Below are 20,719 nucleotides of genomic sequence, written 5' to 3'. Positions count from 1 at the left end.
TAGCAAATCTAAATTTGTTATAATTAAAACTGCAACTCAGGTGTGCGAGTCTTCTCACACACATACTTGGGTTGCTTCTTTAACTGTAAGGAACACCTTCGTATTTATGAGCCTAATTTATCTAAATTGCTCCTCTTTTGCTACACTTGAAGAGAATCAAATGCAGAACAGGCTACAGCATATGCATGTAAAAAGTTGCTGCTTTTGTAGGAAGTTGGGCATCCCAAGGTCTCTTTGGAGGCACACTGGAGTTGTGATCTAGCATATAAATTTAATAACAGCTGTTAATGATACATTTATGGACTCCTTGGTTTTACTCACACACCCAGCAACTAGCACTGCAGCTCTAAAAAATATATATTGCTGTCAAATTAATCTTTATAGTATCACCAAACAGGTAAAGCAGGAAAAGTATTCACTGTAGAAGATCATAATTCTTATAAGCCATTGAGAACAGCTTAGTACAATTCAGAAGTAGTCAATATTTTTGACATGTCATTTGATTGAATACAATGCCATATCCAATTACAGTGAGAAAGTTCATCTTTCTTATACAGGAGAATGTGTATTATTTTGATGCACAAAAGAAAAACCTATCTAAAATATGAAAAAGCTTAATAATTTAGTGATGTCAAGATAACAAAAGGTTCTTCAAAAGCTTTTAAACTAACAAGAGGGAGTTCCCAGTTATTTATGTATTTAATTCGATTTATATTCCGCCCTCCTCACATCAGCAGGCTCAGGGCAGATTACAACCGGTGTAATAATTTAAAATACAAATAGCTTTAAAACCAATAAAACCATATGAATATTTTTTTTAAAAGTTGCCCTTACCAGGCATGTCAGATGTTTCAAGCTAAAACCAAACTCCACTCAAGCTTTTACTTTATTCCCCAGAATCATACTGTATTTGTCTGTGAACACATCATTAATACTGCACAAATAAATCCATGAATGAGAATTGCAATGTGGGAAGTGATCCACAGGATTTTGTATGTAAAATGACAATAGCAGTCACCACATTCACTTCTAGAATGAAGGATATCACATATCTGATGCTCTGATGCAGCAGTCCTGATGAAATAAAATAGATGACTCAAATCTCATGAGCTTCTCTCATTCAAAGTCATCTATTTTTAGCAGTGAGTTCATTTGCATGCAAGAGGAATCCTGTTCACAACTACTTTGTTAGCTATTCTGACAACGGTTGCACATAATTGTTATTTAACACAGGTGTCACATGTCTGGAGTGCATTGATGCAGGTGAATCGAGCTGGCACATTGATTTCCATGCCAGAATATGCCTTACAATTCAAACATAGCACCCTGTACACCGATATATTGTGCTGGTGCAGCAGCCGTTTGCATTAAACTGTAACCCCCCCCCCCTTTCAATCTACCACAGGGGACAAATACTAGTTTTAAATAGTTCTGACAAAGCAACTCATTTTCATAGGGTGACTTTTCATAGCTGGCTGCTTATTCAAAACTGAGGGGCTATATAAGAATCTGCTATGAAATGCAAACTATATTTTATTGAAAATAAATATGACTCTTACTTAAAAACAGGGGTCCCCAACCTTTTCTAGCCTGCAGACGCCTTTGGAATTCTGACAGTGTGTGGTGGGCATAACCACTAAATAGCCGACCACAAAATGTCAGGGAGCGAGATTATGCCTAACACTAATAGTAACTCCTCAGCATTTCAGGCAGAAGCACTGATTAATAGGTGCCTTTTAAACTGGACATATTGTTTAAAAATATTTTCTTGCATACACACACACAATAAAACAATGAAGATATTTTTGCTGCAGTGGCAGCTGTTGCTGAAGGAACTTTTAAAAAATCTGCCTAGCCAGTTAGAACTCCAATGGCCAATCAGAAGCCCTGCTGGGCAAAAGCCCCACCAGGAAAGGTATCGGCAGGTGCCATTGTGCCCATGGGGACCATGTTGGGGAACACTGAGTTAATATATGTAATCATATATTACATTATACTGAGGACACCAATAAAATATATCCAACGTATCTAATTCTCAATCTGCCAAATCAGAGGATATTGAAATCTGGAAACTGGAGCTATGAATGGACAAGACAGATCTTTCTACAAGCCTAAAAAGTACTAGAATTCCAGGCCTCAGGAGCTCTCAGTGACAGGAAGCATGCAACTAGCTTGGGGGTGCGGAAAGAGGAATCCCAATGACCAGCCAACCTGGTGGCCTTCAAGAGGTCCAGGAGAATCAACAGATATTAACTCATCCCATCACTCTCCCTGTGAAGGTCATCCATCAAGGCAACCAAGGCCATTTCCATCCCAAACCCCAGCTTGAATCCAGATTGAAATGGGTCTAGATAATCCATCTCCTCCAAGATTGCTTGAAGCTGCTTGGCCACCACCTGCTCAAGCACCCTGCCCAAAACTGGAACACTGGCCACCCCACCAGGCAGTTGTTTAGGTTAAATGAGGTTCTGGGATGCCTTTTTCAGGAGGGGTCTCCACTTTCAAAGTGGTTGGAACTACAACCTTCCAAAGAGGAATTTATTACCTCCTGAACCCATTCAACCAACCAAGCCTTGAGCGATACCAACAGCCATGAACAAGTATTTAGTCTACTGCCGTGGTGGGCTAAGCACTTCTGAGCAGCTTTGCCATTTCATCAGGCCTCACCACCTGAAAGTCCTCTCTACAACTTGGGTCAGACTGCATCCAATAGCACACCAAGGCTGAACTACACCAAATGTGGAATTTAAGTCACATCAGATGTGAGCGATTTTATCCACAAAGTGTATTGTAAAAGCAACAACGGGCCTGTGTGTTTTCCAGGTCTACATTTTCAGGACCCTGGGTTAACAGCCCCTTCATGATTTGGAAAAGCTCTGCTGGACAGTATTGTACAGACACAATGGTAGCAGAAAAGTGAACTTGCTTTGCCACCGTCACTGCCACAAATACCACTTTGACCTGTGCTTGGTCACATTCACTTTAGGTTTTCCTCCACTTGTGTTCCCAGCCATCAACACAACTGTTTCATTGCTTCAAGCTATGAGTGAATCCAGCTTTCCAGGCTCTGCAGGAGAGGAGAGAGCACTCTGATGTGATCACGTTAGAATCCCACTACTGCCATGAGCTCAATCGGTGGCCTTGGGTAAGCCACTCCTCTCAGCCCCAGCTCCCCAGTCGTATTGTGGGGATAACAACAACACTGACTTTGTTCACCACTTCGAGTGAGGCTACAGCATGTTAATTGCCAATTCGACAGTTAGATTGGGGGAATAACCTGGATATTATTGTAATTTGTAACCTTTCTCCAGAGATGCTTCCTACAGTTTAGAGTGCTGTGAATCCTTACAAACTAACCAGTTCAGTGGATTCATATGCCTGACTAAGTAAGGTTACTGCTATGAAAAACCGCACAACCAACCCTAAGAACTACTGTTTGAGGGAAGCAATGCAATACTGGAGAGACGGTGGCTATACTTTGAACTCATTAACACCCTTTTCATTTTTGTTTTTAATTTCCTTAAATTGCAATCCACAGACCAGAATTCCAGAGACTATGCATTGCAGTTGTACATAAATTTAAAACAACTTGGAACTTAAAACAAAGATTATGTTTAAAATAACAGAGTTCTCGAAGAGAAACCATGTTAATCTGCTACAGCCAAAACAACAAAAAGTCTTGTGGCACATTAAAGACCAACGAACATATTGTAGTGTAAGCTTTTGGGAGGCAGAACACATCTTGTCAGATTACTCTTTGTAGGCTGCACCATAAGCTATCATTAGCACTTCTATCTAGGCCTAGGGCACACAGGATCATGTTCCAACACGGAATGATCTCCTGTGTTGGAAACGGCAATTTTTGACACAAGAAAAGCCTTTGGGTAGGGAGCTGGTATTCAGAAGTAAACCCAATACAGTTCTGTGGAACTTACACATAAGTAAATGTGTACAGGATTGCAGCGTGAACAGTTTTTAATGGGAAGTTTTCGTTTTGTTTTTGTAAAGATTAGATCTAATTTCAGATGTTCTCGCTCATATATATTGCCAGAATGAGGCAGCAGCTGTGGAACCAGACATACTGCATGAAAGTATTTCACTGTCTACCAAAGTATGTGAATACTTTAAAAGCTGAAAATGATTGCTTTAGAAAACTCTGCAGATACTGAAAACAGTTCATACACTGAACACAAAGAAAAGGGAAATCAAAATTGTAGTCTTTTGCAAATTAAATTTGCAATTTTTTAAAAAATACTCTGATTGGAAGCACTATATTAAGGAATAAGATTTCAGCATTATCAAGTTAGATAAGGATTACTGTATAGTATACAAAATCATTTCATTTAAAAGCTGTTTAAACAACATAACACAGACTCAAAAGTTTGACAAAGTTTTGCATTTTTATTAATTGTATAACGTTGATAAGTCAAACTCATCATAACCCCTGGTTGTGAACAATACTGTAAATCAAGGCTGTGCAACAGAACCCCTCCACTCTAGCCTAAAGCTAAATATTATGAGACACCAAATATTTAAAAAATAGATTTATTTAGCATATCAAAATTCCACAAACTTTCAATAATGTAAGCATGTTAAAAATCCATAATCTAAATGTAAACCATATGTTAAAAATATTTAATACTGCAATAAAATTGAGGTTATGTACATGCACCAAAGACTGCAACTCCTGTGGCAATTGTTAACACAAAGTAATTAATAAGAACCATATCTTAAATTGAGTAAAATACAGAGTAATTCTAAGCAGAGCTACTCCAGTATAAGCCTATTAATTTAAATGGGATTAGAATGGAGTAACTCTGTTTAGGATTGCATTGACAAGCATTTAGAACTTCACAAGCTCAAGGCATTGTGATATTCTGTGCAGAGAATCTTTTACCTTACCAGTTTTTAACATCAGCCAAATGCAACAATATGTTTAGGCTTTTAGAATAAAGAGATAAGGCTGTGTATTTTATTATATTACCTGCTGCAGAAAAACAATTCCAGTCAAAATAGTTAAGCACGTTTTGAATATATTATAAAATCAGTCACTGTGGGTTGGGTTAGTATTCAGTCAAACCAGAACAGCAAAGGACAGAAATAAGAAACCTCACTTTAATAGCTTGTAACGTTGGAACAATTGGAACTGGGGGGGGGGGAACCTACTTAAGGGATAGGAAAAAAGCGTAATGTGTTCCATAAAAATGAGGATTATAGCTAGCCTCATTTACAGAGTCATGTTGGTATGTATTGTGATGGTAAGTATGGCCTACAGAAGGTGCAACGAATGATCTCTGCAAAAATACAGTAATCTCTTCAAAAAAAGTAAGTTATGACCTTCTCATCTGCAACGTAAAATTTTTAGCATAGAAATGCCAGTTAATTAACCACAGCCCAGAACAGGTGATGCATGTAGTGACGGGATATTAACGGTACTGATTTCAGTCACTGCTTCAGACCAATGTGGTCAAACAGTAGGCCAACTGCAATGCCTGATTTTGTTTCAGGGAAGCCAACAAGTTGCATCTACATATTATTCAAAAAACAAGGGAGTTTTCTGGGACAACTGAATACTGGATTTCTCTCTGTCTCATCCAAAGTGGTTTATATATAGAAGGCACTTTGGCAGAGGAGTGATGGATTCTGGTCCTCCATTAAGAACATTAACATACAGAGAAGTCACATTGCTCATGTGCAAAGTTGCTTAAAAAAATAAAGTGGCCTGAAAGATATCAGATTACACCCTTTTGTTGCATTTATCTTTAACAGATGAGATATTAAATTAGCCCTTTGGCACTAGAAGAAATATTCCATCAAGTTCCATGATTCCATCTGAGCATAATAAAGTCAAATTCAGCTTACCTTTGCTTGATTGCCTTACTGGAGAACTCAAGCAAAATGGAGAACCATTTTGGCACTCTTTGCCAAAATGGATGATAAATGTAATTGTATACACATTTCCACCAATCTCACTCCCTGTTTGTCAGCAGCTTGCAAATCATTTGGGAGTGGTGATGGTACATTAAATTAATAAATGCTTCCGTGACAGAGATATGTAGACTTACTAAAACAGGCAGTAGCACTGGCCTTAAGCTTTCGCCACTGAAGCAGAAAAGTAAATTATAGCAGAAACTACCTTAGCGTAACTGCCAAAAAAAGAAAAAGAAAAAGCTGGCAAGGTTTTGAAAAGAAGCAAAATTCACAGGCCACTCCATGGTAAAGGGGGAGGGGGCACTGCATAAAAAGGAACCAATTCACATGGCTGGCTGTTAGTTCTACTACACAAACAGATTAAAATCCCCAGAAAAGAAAGGGGTGGGGGTGATCCATCAGCAGAAGTGACTGATTGTCACAAATCTTCTAGGCTTCCCTTTGTCAAGTTGATTCTGTTGTAAGAAGAGGCAGCGGGGGGGGGGGGTGATTTTGCTCCCATCCCCCTTCTTACTGCAGCCCATTGACCCTGACTCAGGAATCAACTTTCCCATAGCTGCTGGGAGCAGAAGAAAGCAGGGAAGATCCACAAGCCTAGCATGTCCAGATTAACCGAACATTTGGAATAATTATCACTTGATTCTACACTCATTGTCAGCATCCTCTGTGGCAGATACTACTGGTCTACAAGACACCATGACAACTCAATAGAAGCATGCAGAACAGACCATCATTTCGTATAAACCAAAATATTTTTGCAGCTTCACTGAACCTCACAGAATGATTTCCACCTGAACATACACAGCTAATGTGCCTACTCTTTATTTGAAATTTAAAGTCAACCTCCACAGAACAGGCACCTATCCCCTTGCTACTACCTTCCTCCAACACTTATACAGCCTCATGATAAAGCCATTCCAAAAAAAGGGATGTATCTTGAAATATCCTACACCTTCCACACTGTTATAGTGCAGCAGCATTTGAGATACTCAAACTGGTACTTAAATGGTTTTAGATTTAGAAAGTGAACATTTTATAAAAGGTTTACACTCTAATTTGAGCATATCCCCTGACATTCCTCATTCATATTACACCCATGAAATCAAAATTAAGTATATCTACATAGGTGAATACAGATGAATCATCCCCCCCTCCAACAAATGTCTGCCAGGGCAAACTAAAGCAACTTGAAAAACCATTAACAGGCAATGAGAAACAGGATGTGATTCTGAACATGCCGCTTTCCAGTTAGCTTTCTTTGAGGGCAGGTAATTCTCAAAGAATTGCCTCTGCATCAGAGTAAATAAATAACCCAACCCACACCATGTGCAGAAATGCATGATAATTACCAGCTGTGTCTCTATGTGATCAGTGTCTCTAATGTTCAAAGGGGGAACTCTATGTCTTAGCTATCAGGAGTCTGGAAAACACTAGCAAACTCCTCTTAGAGAATTATCTCATCTGGAAGGCAAACAGCTCAGGGAAGGAGTAAGTACTGTTAAGAACACAGGAGATATCTACCTCTTTGCCACTTCATACACTGTTCCAGCATCTCATGTTCTCCAGTCTCCCAAAGATCAAGGCTCAGAGCTCTAGAGGCATGAAAAAGAAACTTGCACAGACAAAAATAGCCTTCCACAACTCTCTTTTACTACATTATTTCTTCCAAAATAAGGGCTAAAAGCTGCTGAAAAGCCAAATTTAATCATGATGCCAGCAGGTAAGAAGAATCATGCAGTGCAGCACATATTCAACACCTCATCTAAACTGGGCTGTTCCATGTGTTCATTAACAGCATGCCACTGCAATTCCAGCAGCAAGATGCTGGGCACATGCAACATCAAACAAGTTCTTCTTGCCTCCCAATGCCACATTTAATCAAGCCTAAAAAGAAAGGGTCAGGCAGCACGTTACAATGTTCTGGCATCATTAGAGCCAACCTTAGAAGCAAACCTGCCTTGCAAACTATCTATGCTTTAGTATCAATCAAAAATCATTAGAAATAAATTTGTTTCTAGATTTTCTTTCACAGGTGGAGGTCTCTTATCTGCTTTTAAAACCTGGCATGCATAAACACAAGTAATAGCTTTATCAAACACTTTTTTTGTTGAAGAAATATGCACACTCCATAGAACTGAATGTCATACCCTGCTACTGTAGGCCATTTCTTAAACTGTAAAGCATGGAATCAATACAAAACAAGTGCTGGTGACTGAAAAAGCAATCAAATGCTGTTAAGGTATATTTCTATATATCATCAATTAGGTGGTACAGACAGGCACCAAGTAGGAAAGGTGGTGACTGAGTTGTGGGCAAGAGGGGGGTGGGGAGAGTCATGCTGCAAACCACCTGACTGTTGTAATTTTTAACAAAAATAACACAGAAAAGCCATTGCACAAGGTGGATCTCATCACATATGGTTCTCTCCCCCTGCCCTCTCCCTCTCTTGAAAGAGGTTTGTTATAGTTTTCATTCGGGTAGATGAGTAGAATTTTAACTGCCCTGAAACCAAGAATAATATTTACTGACCCAAAATTTCAAGTTTGCCATTAGAAATCCTTTAGGCCTGCAACAAAAGCACTTTCAGCAATAATGTTAAGAAACAGCAGCCAATGGAAGTGGCATCTCAAGAAGTATGCCAATTATTTTTGTCTCCCTACCTACAAATCCCTACTGGGCTGGAAGTGCCACAGAACAAACCCAATTTGGAGAGCAGAGAAGGGAGTAGTAACAAATTAATAAACTTTCAAACATTAAGCTGCAATAAAGTGCTTAGAGGAAAAAAAAGATTTTTGCTCTTAATAAAGGAGCTACTAGTGCTGTTCCTACTTCACTTGATACCTGTGGCAACAAAAGGTACTGAAATGTCATTAACCAAACTAGCATTCACTATGTCTTCATATTGTGGAGGTGGATCCAAGGGATTTGTGGTTTCATTTCTCCTCATGCCATTTTCACCAGCAACTTCTTCATATGACGGAGGTGGGTCACAATTTGACAGCCTTGTTGAAACAGAGTCTGAATGTCCATCTGTGTAGCTCAGATATCCTGGAGAATGTCCATTGCCTTCAAATGTTTCTTCCTGAGGGGAATGAAGAATGCTGAGTGGCAAAGGAAGAGGACTTCTCCCATCAGTAACACCTCTGTCACCTGTGGCTTCCCTGGTTCTGCTGTGTGCATACATGGATCGTCTACGCATTTTCTTTTTGAGGAGACATCTCCATGTGACAAAGATGATGATGAGAATAATGAGAAGGCCAATGATTAATGGGAAAACAAGGTAAAATGGATACCTGTTATATCCAGTGTTAATTTCTCCATGCATTCCTGTTGTGTAACTTTTCCAGAACTCCCTCTAAAAACAAGCCAGAGTAAAACAAAAATGATTGAGAGTATTTTCCCTCGAGTTAAATGAACGAAAGTGGATTTTACTCAAATAGCACCAAAAATTAACTTGCTATAGGAGTGAGCAAGAAATTTTAGGAAAGGCTTTGGCAATGTATTTTGGTTTGGGCTACCATCAGAGGCTTTTTCTAGGAGCAATCATATTCATTTGTCATTATCAAGAACTCCATAGAAGGGAGCATGTGCGTGGCCCTCTCCTTTCCCCCTTTCCTTACAGCAGATGTTAAAATCTAAACCTGCAGCTCCTTCAGAACAGGTCTGTGAGGCAGACAAAAAGGGGGCTCCTTTCTTATGCTTGGCTTCTTGAAAGTGAATTTAAACTCAACTAAGCAACAAGGCTTATTCACACAGACACCTATCTAGTACATGTGTTTTCCAATAACAATATGGACAACTGGCTATATTTTCTGTGGCTAGCTATGGAATACAATTTACAATACATTTACAATACAATACATTTAGCAAATAGCACTTAAAAGTAATGGAACTATGCAAGAAAAAACAAAAAGAAATTTTTTAAACTTGAAAGTCAGTCTTAAGTGTTAATATGACCTAAAGTCAAGTATCCATAGAGAATGTCAGGCTGCAAGAATGATTTCGCTATATGCAAAACCACCTAAGATGAAAAAGAATGGGCATGAAACAAGGCTTCCCAATTATCCGGTAATCAGATCTATTTGTGTGCAAGAACCCCACGAGGTTAGCTAGACCGAATGACTCCCTGTAAATTTGATAGTTCTGGACTGACTCAGAAGAAAGTATTTTTCATACAGGAGTTGGCTCATGGCAAAGCCTGTCAAGATCCAAGACTCTGTAAGCTACTACATTTCTCTCGTTTTTTAAACAATTCTTTTTTTGATGGTTGTTGTGGATTTTCCAGGCTGCATAGCCGTGGTCTTGGCATTGTAGTTCCTGACGTTTCGCCAGCAGCTGTGGCTGGCATCTTCAGAGGTGTAGCACCAAAAGACAGAGATCTCTCAGTGTCACAGTGGAGATCTCTGTCTTTTGGTGCTATACCTCTGAAGATGCCAGCCACAGCTGCTGGCGAAACGTCAGGAACTACAATGCCAAGACCACGGCTATACAGCCTGGAAAATCCACAACAACCATCGTTCTCCGGCCGTGAAAGCCTTCGACAATTCTTTTTTTGCTTCCACTGAATCTTTTCTTTTGAAAGATAACACCATCTGTGAATACTTAATTCTAATACTTGATTACAATTTGAAGTAAAATATTTGCTTCTGAACCAATTCAGATAAATATTAACTTACAGTTTTCTCATCATTTTCAAAAGCTTCTCTTGCCTCTTCATAGTCACAGCGTTCTTCTATGCATTCACGTTCAATGTTTCCTTGTTTAAGTTCTTCCAAAAGTACATTTGCTCGTGGATATCTTTTTAGGACAGAATTTGCTTTAGCATCTGTGATGAAGACTGCAAAAAAGAAAAAAAACTGAGAAATGCTTTAAAGTGCTTTTTATATTTCTAAAGATTCAGGTCAAAACAAATAGGTTTCTGGGGCAAGAACATACTGTATTAAAAACGTTTGTGGCCATGCAAGTTTGTAACTTAATATTTATAATTAAGTTTTTGAAAGCTATAATTTCTAAGTAGTCTCCATCACAAGGGTAGGTAATGACAGCACCTGAATAGTATTAAGAAGAACATTCAAAAATATTTTAGATACCAATTCTACCATCAACCTAATTTTGAATCTGTTGAATTATATGTATAAAAACTTATGTTCGTTTCCAAAAAGGGATGAGATTATTTATGGCAGAAAAGGGGATGAGATTATTTATGGCACTCATGGGCAGATCAAGAGCAAACTTTTTCAAATAAATATTCAATGGGTTAACTTGTACACAAAATACAGGTACCAGTAAATGGTGTTTTTAAAATTGTTTGTAATTTTAATTCTAAGAACACCTCTTTCAGCACCAGGCATTCTAAAAATTAAGAAAATCAGAACTTTTAAAAAAGAGTAAAAGCCTATGTCTACTTAGGTGGTCGGTACAATCTGGTTAAGGACTTCTCGGTGCTTCATCAGATCAATTAAAATCCGCCTTTACTAATATGGTACTACAACACAAAACAATTTGTATATGCAAAATATGTATTACCCATTCATCAGTATCCAGCAGTTCACAAAAACTGACCTTGCTCTGTGAAGATAGCCTCTTTCCACCACATTGTAGGTATATAAGCTACAGTGTCACTAATGTATATACATCCTCAGTTCGATCCAGAAGTACATTTGATTCTGTCTCCCATAAATACTTTACATGAACATACATATGTCTAGTAAAGCATAGCAATGAAAATATCATGTGGAATTGAGAAATCTAACTGATAATGTTATCTCTGGGAAACATAATAAAAACAGTAACATTTGATTTATATACTGCCCTTCAGGACAACTTAACACCCACTCAGAGCGGTTTACAAAGAATGTTATTATTATCCCCACAACAATCACCTTGTGAGGTGGGTGGGGCTGCGAGAGGTCCTAGAAGCTGTGACTGAACCAAGGTCACCCAGCTCGCTTCAAGCAGAGGAGTGGAGAATCAAACCTGATTCTCCAGATTAGAGTTCCACTGCTCTTAACCACTACATCAAACTGGCATAGGAGAAAAAAATGCACAAAACAAATTGTACCAGATGTACCGTATGGCATTACATATCCCTCAAAGTGAATGATAACCTAGAAAACAAATACAAAGACTTACCTCTATCCATGTTTAGTATTGTCCACTGAAGGGTCCTATAACAGAGAAAGCAGTTCAATGTCATTATTATGAAACCAGAAAGCCCTCAATCACTTGCATATACTTCTTGATTAAAGTTATCAATAGGAATCCCAGGTGCCCGGCAGTGGTGGGCAATCTTCTAACAGTTTATCTGTTTGCCCACTGGCAGGCATCCTGGGAACAGGCAAGGTGTGCGCAACATGATCACTACAGCAACAAGACCAAGCTTCTACATACAAAACTAAGGAGGAAAGAAATGCTCATGCGTGCTTCTGTTATTCCTGGGGAACTGAGCGGGCTCAGGTCCTTCTTTTTTTGTTTCAGGTAACGTTTGTTTTGCTGCTCCCATGTTTGGGCGGGACAGTTTCCATTCATCATGTCATAGCGGACATGACAACCTCACTTCCAGAAGTGACAGGAGTGCTCCTGCGTTTCGTTTGGGGCTGAGTCCTCCCACGGCTGGTGTGATGACATCACATCTGGAAGTGGTATCATCACGTTGGTAATGGAAGTGTGTTCGTGTGAGGAAAAGATTCCCGATAATTATTAGGTCCTCATCCCCCCACCCTCCATTGGAAGGGTATAGGGACCTGGGAATTCTAGTTATCAAGCTACAGCATAACTTGCTTTGAAGAGATATGTAACTTAGCTGCAGTGATTCATTTAGTACCACTACACATAAAGAAGAAACAACATTAATCTAAAAATGCAAAATGTGTCTCTTTTAATGATTTAATCTTCTTTAGTTGTTTTTTTTTTGTATTTGGCATGAAGTATAGGAGGGGGGAAGCGGTCCATTGATTGATTTAGCAGTAAGGTGGCATGATGTTCCAAAGATCAGTTCATTTCATATGAACTGATTTGCTCATTTCATAACTAATTAGGTCCTTCTGCATGTTTTAGAGTGACTGTTTCTCATGATATTTCTTTCCTATATGAAGAGAACACCCACATTTACTATAATGTATAAAAACATGATGAATGGAAACTGTCCCACTCAAACATGGGAGCAGCAAAACAAATGTTACCTGAAACAAAAGAAGAAGAACCTGAGCCCACTCAGTTCCCCAGGAACAACAGAAGCACGCATGAGCATTTCTTTCCTCCTTAGTTTTGCATGTAGAAGCTTGGTCTTGTTGCTGTAGTGATCACCATGACATTACCTGGTTAACTACTACTAAAAGCAAGTTAGGGGTCCACAAAGTGTTGCCAGTATGAATTTAAAAATAAGGATCCATCAAAAGCACAATTATGTAAAAACTTTAGAATTCAGGGACTAGAAAGCTTTATGGTCACCTAGCCCTGAATTTCATCCATCTAATGGTGTGGCACATTTGCGCTGTAGTGCTGACAGATAGGTAAGCAGGGAGCTGCTTGCTCATCCACAAACCTAAGCAGCACTTACACACAAGGCATCATAGCTCAGTGACAGATCATATGCTTTGCATATATTAAGTCCAAGGTTCAATGTCTAGCCTCTCCAATTAAAGGATCTGGGATATTAGGAAAGACTCTTGTCTGTCTGAATTCCCAGAGAGTCACTGTCAGTTGGAATAAACTCTGAACTAGATGGATCAAAGGCCTAACATTATAGGTGGCTTTATAAGAGAGGATGGTTAGAGATCAAACCCAGGCATTTTTAATACTGTGAAACAAGAACCAATGATGATTTTGTCTCCCAGTTAAATTACGTAACTTCCAATTATTCCAACAGTTTGAACACACACACACACACACACACAGAAACTAGGGTTGCCAGGTCCCTTAACTCCCCCAGCGGGAGATTGGGAGCCTGGCACTTACACTGTGGAGGCTTGGAGGCTTTGTTTATGTTCATGCGTGCACTCGCTCTCCCGGTGTGTGTGATGAGGTCACTTCTGGGAGTGAGGGCACTCCCCGCTTCCCGCGCAGCACCGATTCAGCCCGAAATGGGCTCGCTGTGGCAGTGGTGCACGGCACAATTCAGGTCACTGTGGCCACAGAAGCACGCCCCCCCCACCAGCCAAGTAAGTGGGCGTGGGGGAGGGAAGGGTGGGAGCAGGGGATCCCCCTTCCCAGGCAGGGGAATGGCATCCCTAACAGAAACACAAGCTCCATAACTGCCAGTATGGTGTGGTGGCTAGAGTGACAGACTAGGATTTGGGAGACCCAGATTCAATTCCCCACTGTGTCATGGAAGCTTGCTGGGTGACCTTGGGCTAGTCACATACTCTCAGCCTGATATACCTCACACAGTTGTTGTGAGGAAAAGATGAAGAGGAGAATGGTGTAAGCTGCTTTGGTTCCCCACTGGGGAGAGAGGTTGGATATAAATGAAGCTAAACACCCCAAAAAACAAACCTTGAAGCAATGTTTGGCCATTTAGGCTATGGGCAAACCAAAGAACCCCAAAGATACCTTCAGTTTTACACCAAGATGTACATGGTTGAAACCTGTGCCATCACCTGTCATACCCAACAAGACCCTGTGTAATGTTTGTTTGTGCTCTGATGCTATGGGTATAACTAAAGGCTGAAGCTATTTCTTGACTGTGATGTGAAAGTATGCAAGGGAGGGGCTGTCTCTACTGTTATCTGTATGTTCTCCTATACCACTGATGGCGAACCTTTTTGAGCCCGAGTGCCCAAACTGCAATACAAAACCAACTTATTTATTTCAAAGTGCCAACACTGCAATTAAACCTGAATACTGAGGTTTTAGTTTAGAAAAAACAACTCATAGTTGTCCAAACTAATTAACATCTCTCTCTTTCTCTCTTACTCATGAGCCATGAACGAAAATAAAGCAAGTGAAATCAAAGCAGCTTGTCTTTCTTTACACCAGCAGTGTCTTGCAAGCACTCTCTCTCTCTCTCTCACTCAGGAGTCACGAATGGAAGTAAAGCAAGTTAAATCAAAACAGCTTGCCTTTCTTTACGCTAGCAGCATCTTGCAAGCACTCTCTCTCTCACTTAGGAGTCACGATGGAAGTAAAGCAAGTTAAATCAAAGCAGCTTGCCCTCCTTTAGAAAGCCAGGCCCAGCAGCCCGGCTGCTGCCTCCGCTTCCTGCTGCTAAAGAGACTGGCAGCAGGGAGGCAGCGTTGAGGAAAAGGAATCACGTGGGCAGGGCCAAAACCCACATGATCGCTTTTCAGAGCTACGAGAACGCCGTTGCAGCACGTTCCCCCTCCAAATGAGCCCTGGACGTAGTGATCCGGCAACTTGGCTCACGTGCTCACAGAGAGGGCTCTGCGTGCCAGCTGTGGCATGCGTGCCATGGGTTCGCCATCACTGTCCTCTACTCCTCTCGCCTGAGCCTGAGACTTTTCCTAAATCAGCTCTGCTTTTCCCACCTAGATGCTTCCTCATGAACTTAGCTGACTGTTACCTCAAGGGGGTGAGAATTTGGGAATACACCCGCACTTAGAATCCTATATATCCTTTATGCCTGTAGAGAAACGCCATTCCTGTCAAAGATGGAGTAAGAGCTGAAACTGGCAGCTTATCAATAAAATTCTTTAACTCATGCAGTGAAGTCTTTTTGAGAGTTATCTGGCAGAGCCTTACAGCCATTATGTGGGAAAGTGTTCCTGGCACATAAAAATAATCTGATATACTCATTGTGATGTTTACTCCAATCAGATATCCTCAAAGAGCTCAAAGAAATCTTCTGCTTACTTCACTAGGAACATAATGGACACCTACACTAATGTCTTTGGAAAGCTGCCCTAGGACATAAAGCAGTCCATCACTAATTTAGGGAGGCTTCTCCCAGTCAGACAACTTTTCACATAAAATGCCCTTTGATTTTTACTTGGCTGAAATTCTTGTTCTCATACTCTTATCAGAACAAAGACCAAAGTAGAGGAGTCCGTATTTTGAGAGCTCCAAGAATCTGAGGGCCCATGTGACTACAGGGCAAGTGGAGAGTCATCTCCTTTGAACAGACAAATCTGTTTTCTAAGTCTCTCTCCAGAGCAGCATGAAATAGGTGAGATATCCCACCTCACTCATGAACTAGTGCATAACAGCCAGGAAACCATGAAATAGAAAAACTTGTCTGGACCATATAAGTGGAAGAACCAAAATTTTCTATAATTTTCATCTGATTTGGATAGCCTCACATGCATATGGTTTGTCCCATTCCCTGCATCAGCTCCATTCATTTGAACAGGGTCTTTTGAAGATTCCTCTCCCACAGACAACTGTGTTCTGCCACTGCCCATGCACACAGCTTTTCAGGAGTTGTAGCTTGTACTTGGTGGGAAAAGGTGCTAGAAGATGTTAAAGCCCCCAATGCCCTGTCTGGATTCAAATCCCTGTTCGGCCATGCAGCAAACTGGGTTACCCTTGGCCAGTCAAGGTGTCTCTCCCAACTACCTCATAAGGTGCTTGTAAGTGTAAAAGTGTAAAATTCTGTCCTGATATACTCAGAGAAAAGATAAACATTGTTCCGACATGAGGAGGGAATCCCAACCCTTTGTTGTCAAGTGTCAACGCACACCCATAGGTTACAAATTAAATGGTTTTAATTCAACTTCTTCATACATGTAAGGAATCTCTACTCACAGTTCTTCTAAATAGCAAAAGGAGAGAGTGCATCTTTCATGCATAAAGGTGCTTGGTGGAGCTTTGTAGACCCAGTGTATGTGGCGAAAAAAAAGAAATGACTTGCTCCTCTCCCTGCTGAGGTGTGAATGAACAAAGGAGGAAATGGCCCAAACAAGTTTTGGCAAGCTCTGAATGCCCCACAAACTGAACCTGCAGGGTAAGGCACTACAACTCCCAGGATGCACTTCTCTTAAAACTATAAGCATGCATTCTAGTCTAGTATATATTGATTAACTGAGTAATATATTCAGCTTTCTGCTGGAACAGTACAAACATACACTAGATTACTCTAGGGCTGACACTAAAAGGTATGAAAGTACTACATTGTTAAGGAGGAAGCGGAAAGTGATGAGGAAAGGGGTAATGCTGGGAGATCTCAACAAAACAGCTATATGGACACAAGTGGAAGAGCTGCAAGGAGGAGGAAATCTCATCTCCCCAATCTCTCCATCCCTCTTGCTTTTCTCCCCCTGGTGGTGCTTGCAGCTTCTCCTCTTTCCTTCTCTTCCATGTACCTATACTTAACTTTTTCTGTATCTCCCCTTTGCATTCCTCCCTAAAGTCTTTTTCTACTTCCCTCTCTCAGCTCAGCTTTCCATTTTCCTCTCTTCTCCCCTCCATTTTTACTTCCTCTACCTTCTACATTTAACCTTTTTTCATCTCTTCCCCACCCTGTGTGACACTGACATTCCTCAGCAAAGTTAGTTGTAGGTTTGCTTAGTAACCCTCAAAACGTCCACTAAGATCTTCTTTTCTTAAAGAAGCACATATTGCTTCCATGTTTTTCAGGTTTTTCTAATGCCTAGTTTAACATTTTGAATTTTTCTGCCAACCTGGAACTTAAGCTAGGTTTGCAAAACCTCCCCCCTCCCCCCCAACTATCCCTGGTCCCATTGTGTAGATTGGTCATTCCATAATCTATGTCTCAATTCAGAATTAGATATAACAAATGGAGGACAAGTGGAAGGTGGTCAAATGGGGTATAATGGCCATTGTTAAGCAGTTCTGGGCAAAAAGCTGTTGAGTAGTATATATACCCTGCCATGAATGGTGGGTTTTACCCAGCTGTAAAATAACCATGTCTGTTTTTTAAGTTTAAATGAAAACTAGGGGAACTTTCTCAGCTTGTATCATACTAAACCCCTTGCACTCTTTTGAGGTTGAAAACTAGGGCAGTTTTCTTTGGTTTTCCTGCACTGGTATTTCAGCTTTGTATAGAAAAGAACACAGGCTATCATATATGATGAATGCAACCAAATGTACTATCTTGGAAAGCAAAATATGACATTTAACTACAAATGACAGGTATGCACATATTCCTATACAGACTACAGACTAATATCTCTGAGAGAAAGTCATCATGTATGAAGAGGCTCTTAGAGGAATCAACTTCAGTGTTTAATTTGAGACAAGGCTTTAACCTGTACTTCTGAAACCAAGACTTGACACTGGAAACAGTATCTCCCATGTTATACATTAGTTGGTAGAAAGCCAGTTTGGTGTAGTGGTTAAGAGCGCGGGACTCTAATCTGGAGAGCTGGGTTTGATTCCCCACTCCTCCACTTGAAGCCAGCTGGGTGAACTTGGGTAAGTCACAGCTTCTAGGAGCTCGCTCAGCCTCATCCACCTCACAGGGTGTTTTGCTGTGGGGATAATAATGACATACTTTGTAAACTGCTCTAAGTGGGTATTAAGTTGTCCTAAAGGGCGGTATATAAATCAAATTTTATTATTTTTTTCTTCACTGCAGATCCATGCTGATCGATAAAGAAAACTAAAATGTGCCCTAAGAGTTGTTAGAGCAAGTTTCTCAGAATGTTAGAGGGGATTAGAGGGAATCATATATTCAGAGAGGGTTATAAAAGGGTTCAATGAAACCTCCATATGCAAAAGCTGTTTATTTTGGAATGCCACTTGCTTGGGAGCAGCTGTGCCCTCTGCAGTATTCGTTGGTTTCTCAAACATCTGGTTGGACACTGTAGAAAATGGAAGACTGTTCTAGTTCATCTAGGATGCCAAAATGTTGGGTTGGCCTTTGAATAGGTCACCATACCAATTAAAATTGAACTTATGGATCATCATACTAAAAGGTGGAGAATCACTACATTAGGATTTGGGGTTGGATCCAACAAAAAAATTTCTACCAATGCTAGAGTTCTTGCACAAGCGGAAATTCACACACACACAAACCATAATAGCCACTTTCACTGTCAAACTTATTATATCCCCCTTGTGTTTTTGCTTGTACAACATCTAACGCAACAAATTTCTGGGCACTAGAATATATAGGGAGAAAAACATTAGGTGTGCAAGTGGAATTAAGTCCTTTTAGGTTTCCACTAGTACATTGCCGGATCCAAGCTGTCTTAACTTTTCCCATATGATATTTATATAACATGTAACAACAAGTGTCTTTTATTACAAGATGAAGAGATACCAAATAAGTCTATACTTGGGCAAAAAGTGTATTGAAAATACAAACTAAGGATCTTCCTGCTCAATTTACCTTGAACTCTCAATCAACTATTAACAGGAACAGAACAATACTGACTGGTTAAGTGTTCTCTTAGGAGAGCACTGCCCATAATACTTAGACCAACCTTTCTGATTAAGTTTCTGTCAGATGCTTCCAGAGACTGGCACAATCTTCTCCTTTTCCACACACAAGTTCTTTTGAATTATATCCCTCAGTATCAATGGAACCCATAGAAGTGCATGAAATATAGATGGTACTGCGGATTTACAGATTGCTCTGGAAAGCATCCTCAGTCATGACATCACTGCAGTTTGCAATAATACATCTCTCTTCAATCTTCTGGGCCTGTTGCAATTTTTTGTACCAAATTTAAATTAGTCATACACTTATGTGAGCCTATGCTCTCTCACATGAAACATTTTCTCTCCTTCTTGTGGCATGGATGCAGGACTTGTCCTGCCATCCATATCCATCTTTAGTTTTTCCTATCAAAGTATGGAGTTCCTACAAGAATTCATACTTCTTTTCTAAACCGAAGGCAAGCGTAAGTTTGTTATTTTGCCTCTCATACATACCAGCCAGCACATTACAATCACCCATCACATTTTCTCTGCAATCGATGCTATTCTGATAAGGGTCAGTTTCTGTTCCTTTTAATAGGGAAAAGGTACCGCTGGCTATTTAACTGGGGCTCCATGCAGGAGGGAGGCGTGCCTACTTACAAGGAGTCTGTTTCTGAGGGCTAGATGAATGCTTGCTCACGAGGAGCTCGAGGTGCTTCCCTTTGATCTGCAGCTGGGGGCTATTTGGTGATGTAGGCTTTGTTGTCCACCCCGCCTTCTCTCTCACAGGCACCGCTGGCCATTTAACTGGGGCTCCGTGCAAGTACTACATACTTGCTCGGTGAAAATGTCTGGCACATTTACTATTCAAGTGCAGTTGGGAGCTGATAAAATATGGGAGTAGGACTTACCAAAGGCACCCAGCATCAAGCAGTAATGCTCGCTGGGTATCCAACCTCTCTAGTGATAATGGGGCCACTTCTACCACCATCCCCGCTACACTAATACTATGCAATACCTGATCTGTTAGGAACAAGGTTGCATGCATTGCTGGGATGTTTCAGGATGAGAAAATTGATGTGGCTTGCCTAACAGAGACTTGGCTGCAGGAAAATGACAAGGTGTGTCTTTCCCAACTAACTCCCCCTGGCTATGCAGTCCTACATCAACCTCGCTATGGCAGCCGGGGCAGAGGAGTTGCTATTATTCTTTGTGAGTCCTTCAACTTTAACAGATCTCCAGTACAAGCTATGGCTGGTATTGGCTGCATGTTCCTGTCTCTGGGAATTAAAGACAGACTGGGTATCCTGCTTGTTTACAGACCATCCAGCTCCCCAATAAGCACCCTTTCTGTGTTGGCAGAGCTGCTAGCAGACATGGTGTTGGAGACACCTAGATTTATTGTTCTGGGGGACTTCAACATCCATGCTGAGTGTTCAAAGACAGGCCCAGCTCAGGAATTTATAGCTTCCCTGGCAACCATGGGCTTCTCTCAAATAGTGTCAGG

The 20,719-nt window shown here is 40.5% G+C and overlaps 1 protein-coding gene across 3 annotated transcripts in view; it reads right to left on the bottom strand.

Moving 5' to 3' along the window:
- Nucleotides 1-4,381: 4,381 nt before the first annotated feature.
- PRRG1 (proline rich and Gla domain 1) overlaps nt 4,382-20,719 on the bottom strand; it is a 28,156-nt gene continuing 11,818 nt past the window's right edge. For 2 of the 3 annotated variants that reach the window (XM_054974718.1, XM_054974719.1), the window contains exons 2-4: nt 12,064-12,098; nt 10,608-10,768; nt 4,382-9,286 (exon numbers count right to left, since the gene is read on the bottom strand). In XM_054974718.1, coding sequence (XP_054830693.1) covers nt 8,762-9,286; nt 10,608-10,768; nt 12,064-12,073 — 696 coding nt within the window. In that variant the 5' untranslated portion in view covers nt 12,074-12,098 and the 3' untranslated portion in view covers nt 4,382-8,761. The remainder of the gene's footprint in view (nt 9,287-10,607; nt 10,769-12,063; nt 12,099-20,719) is intronic. The other variant, XM_054974720.1, reaches the window with a different exon arrangement.

This window comes from Eublepharis macularius, chromosome 3 (assembly GCF_028583425.1).
Source record: "Eublepharis macularius isolate TG4126 chromosome 3, MPM_Emac_v1.0, whole genome shotgun sequence".
Taxonomy (NCBI): Eukaryota; Metazoa; Chordata; class Lepidosauria; order Squamata; family Eublepharidae; genus Eublepharis; species Eublepharis macularius.
Note: the sequence above shows the minus strand (reverse complement) of the source record. Positions and strands in the feature narration are given on the sequence as shown.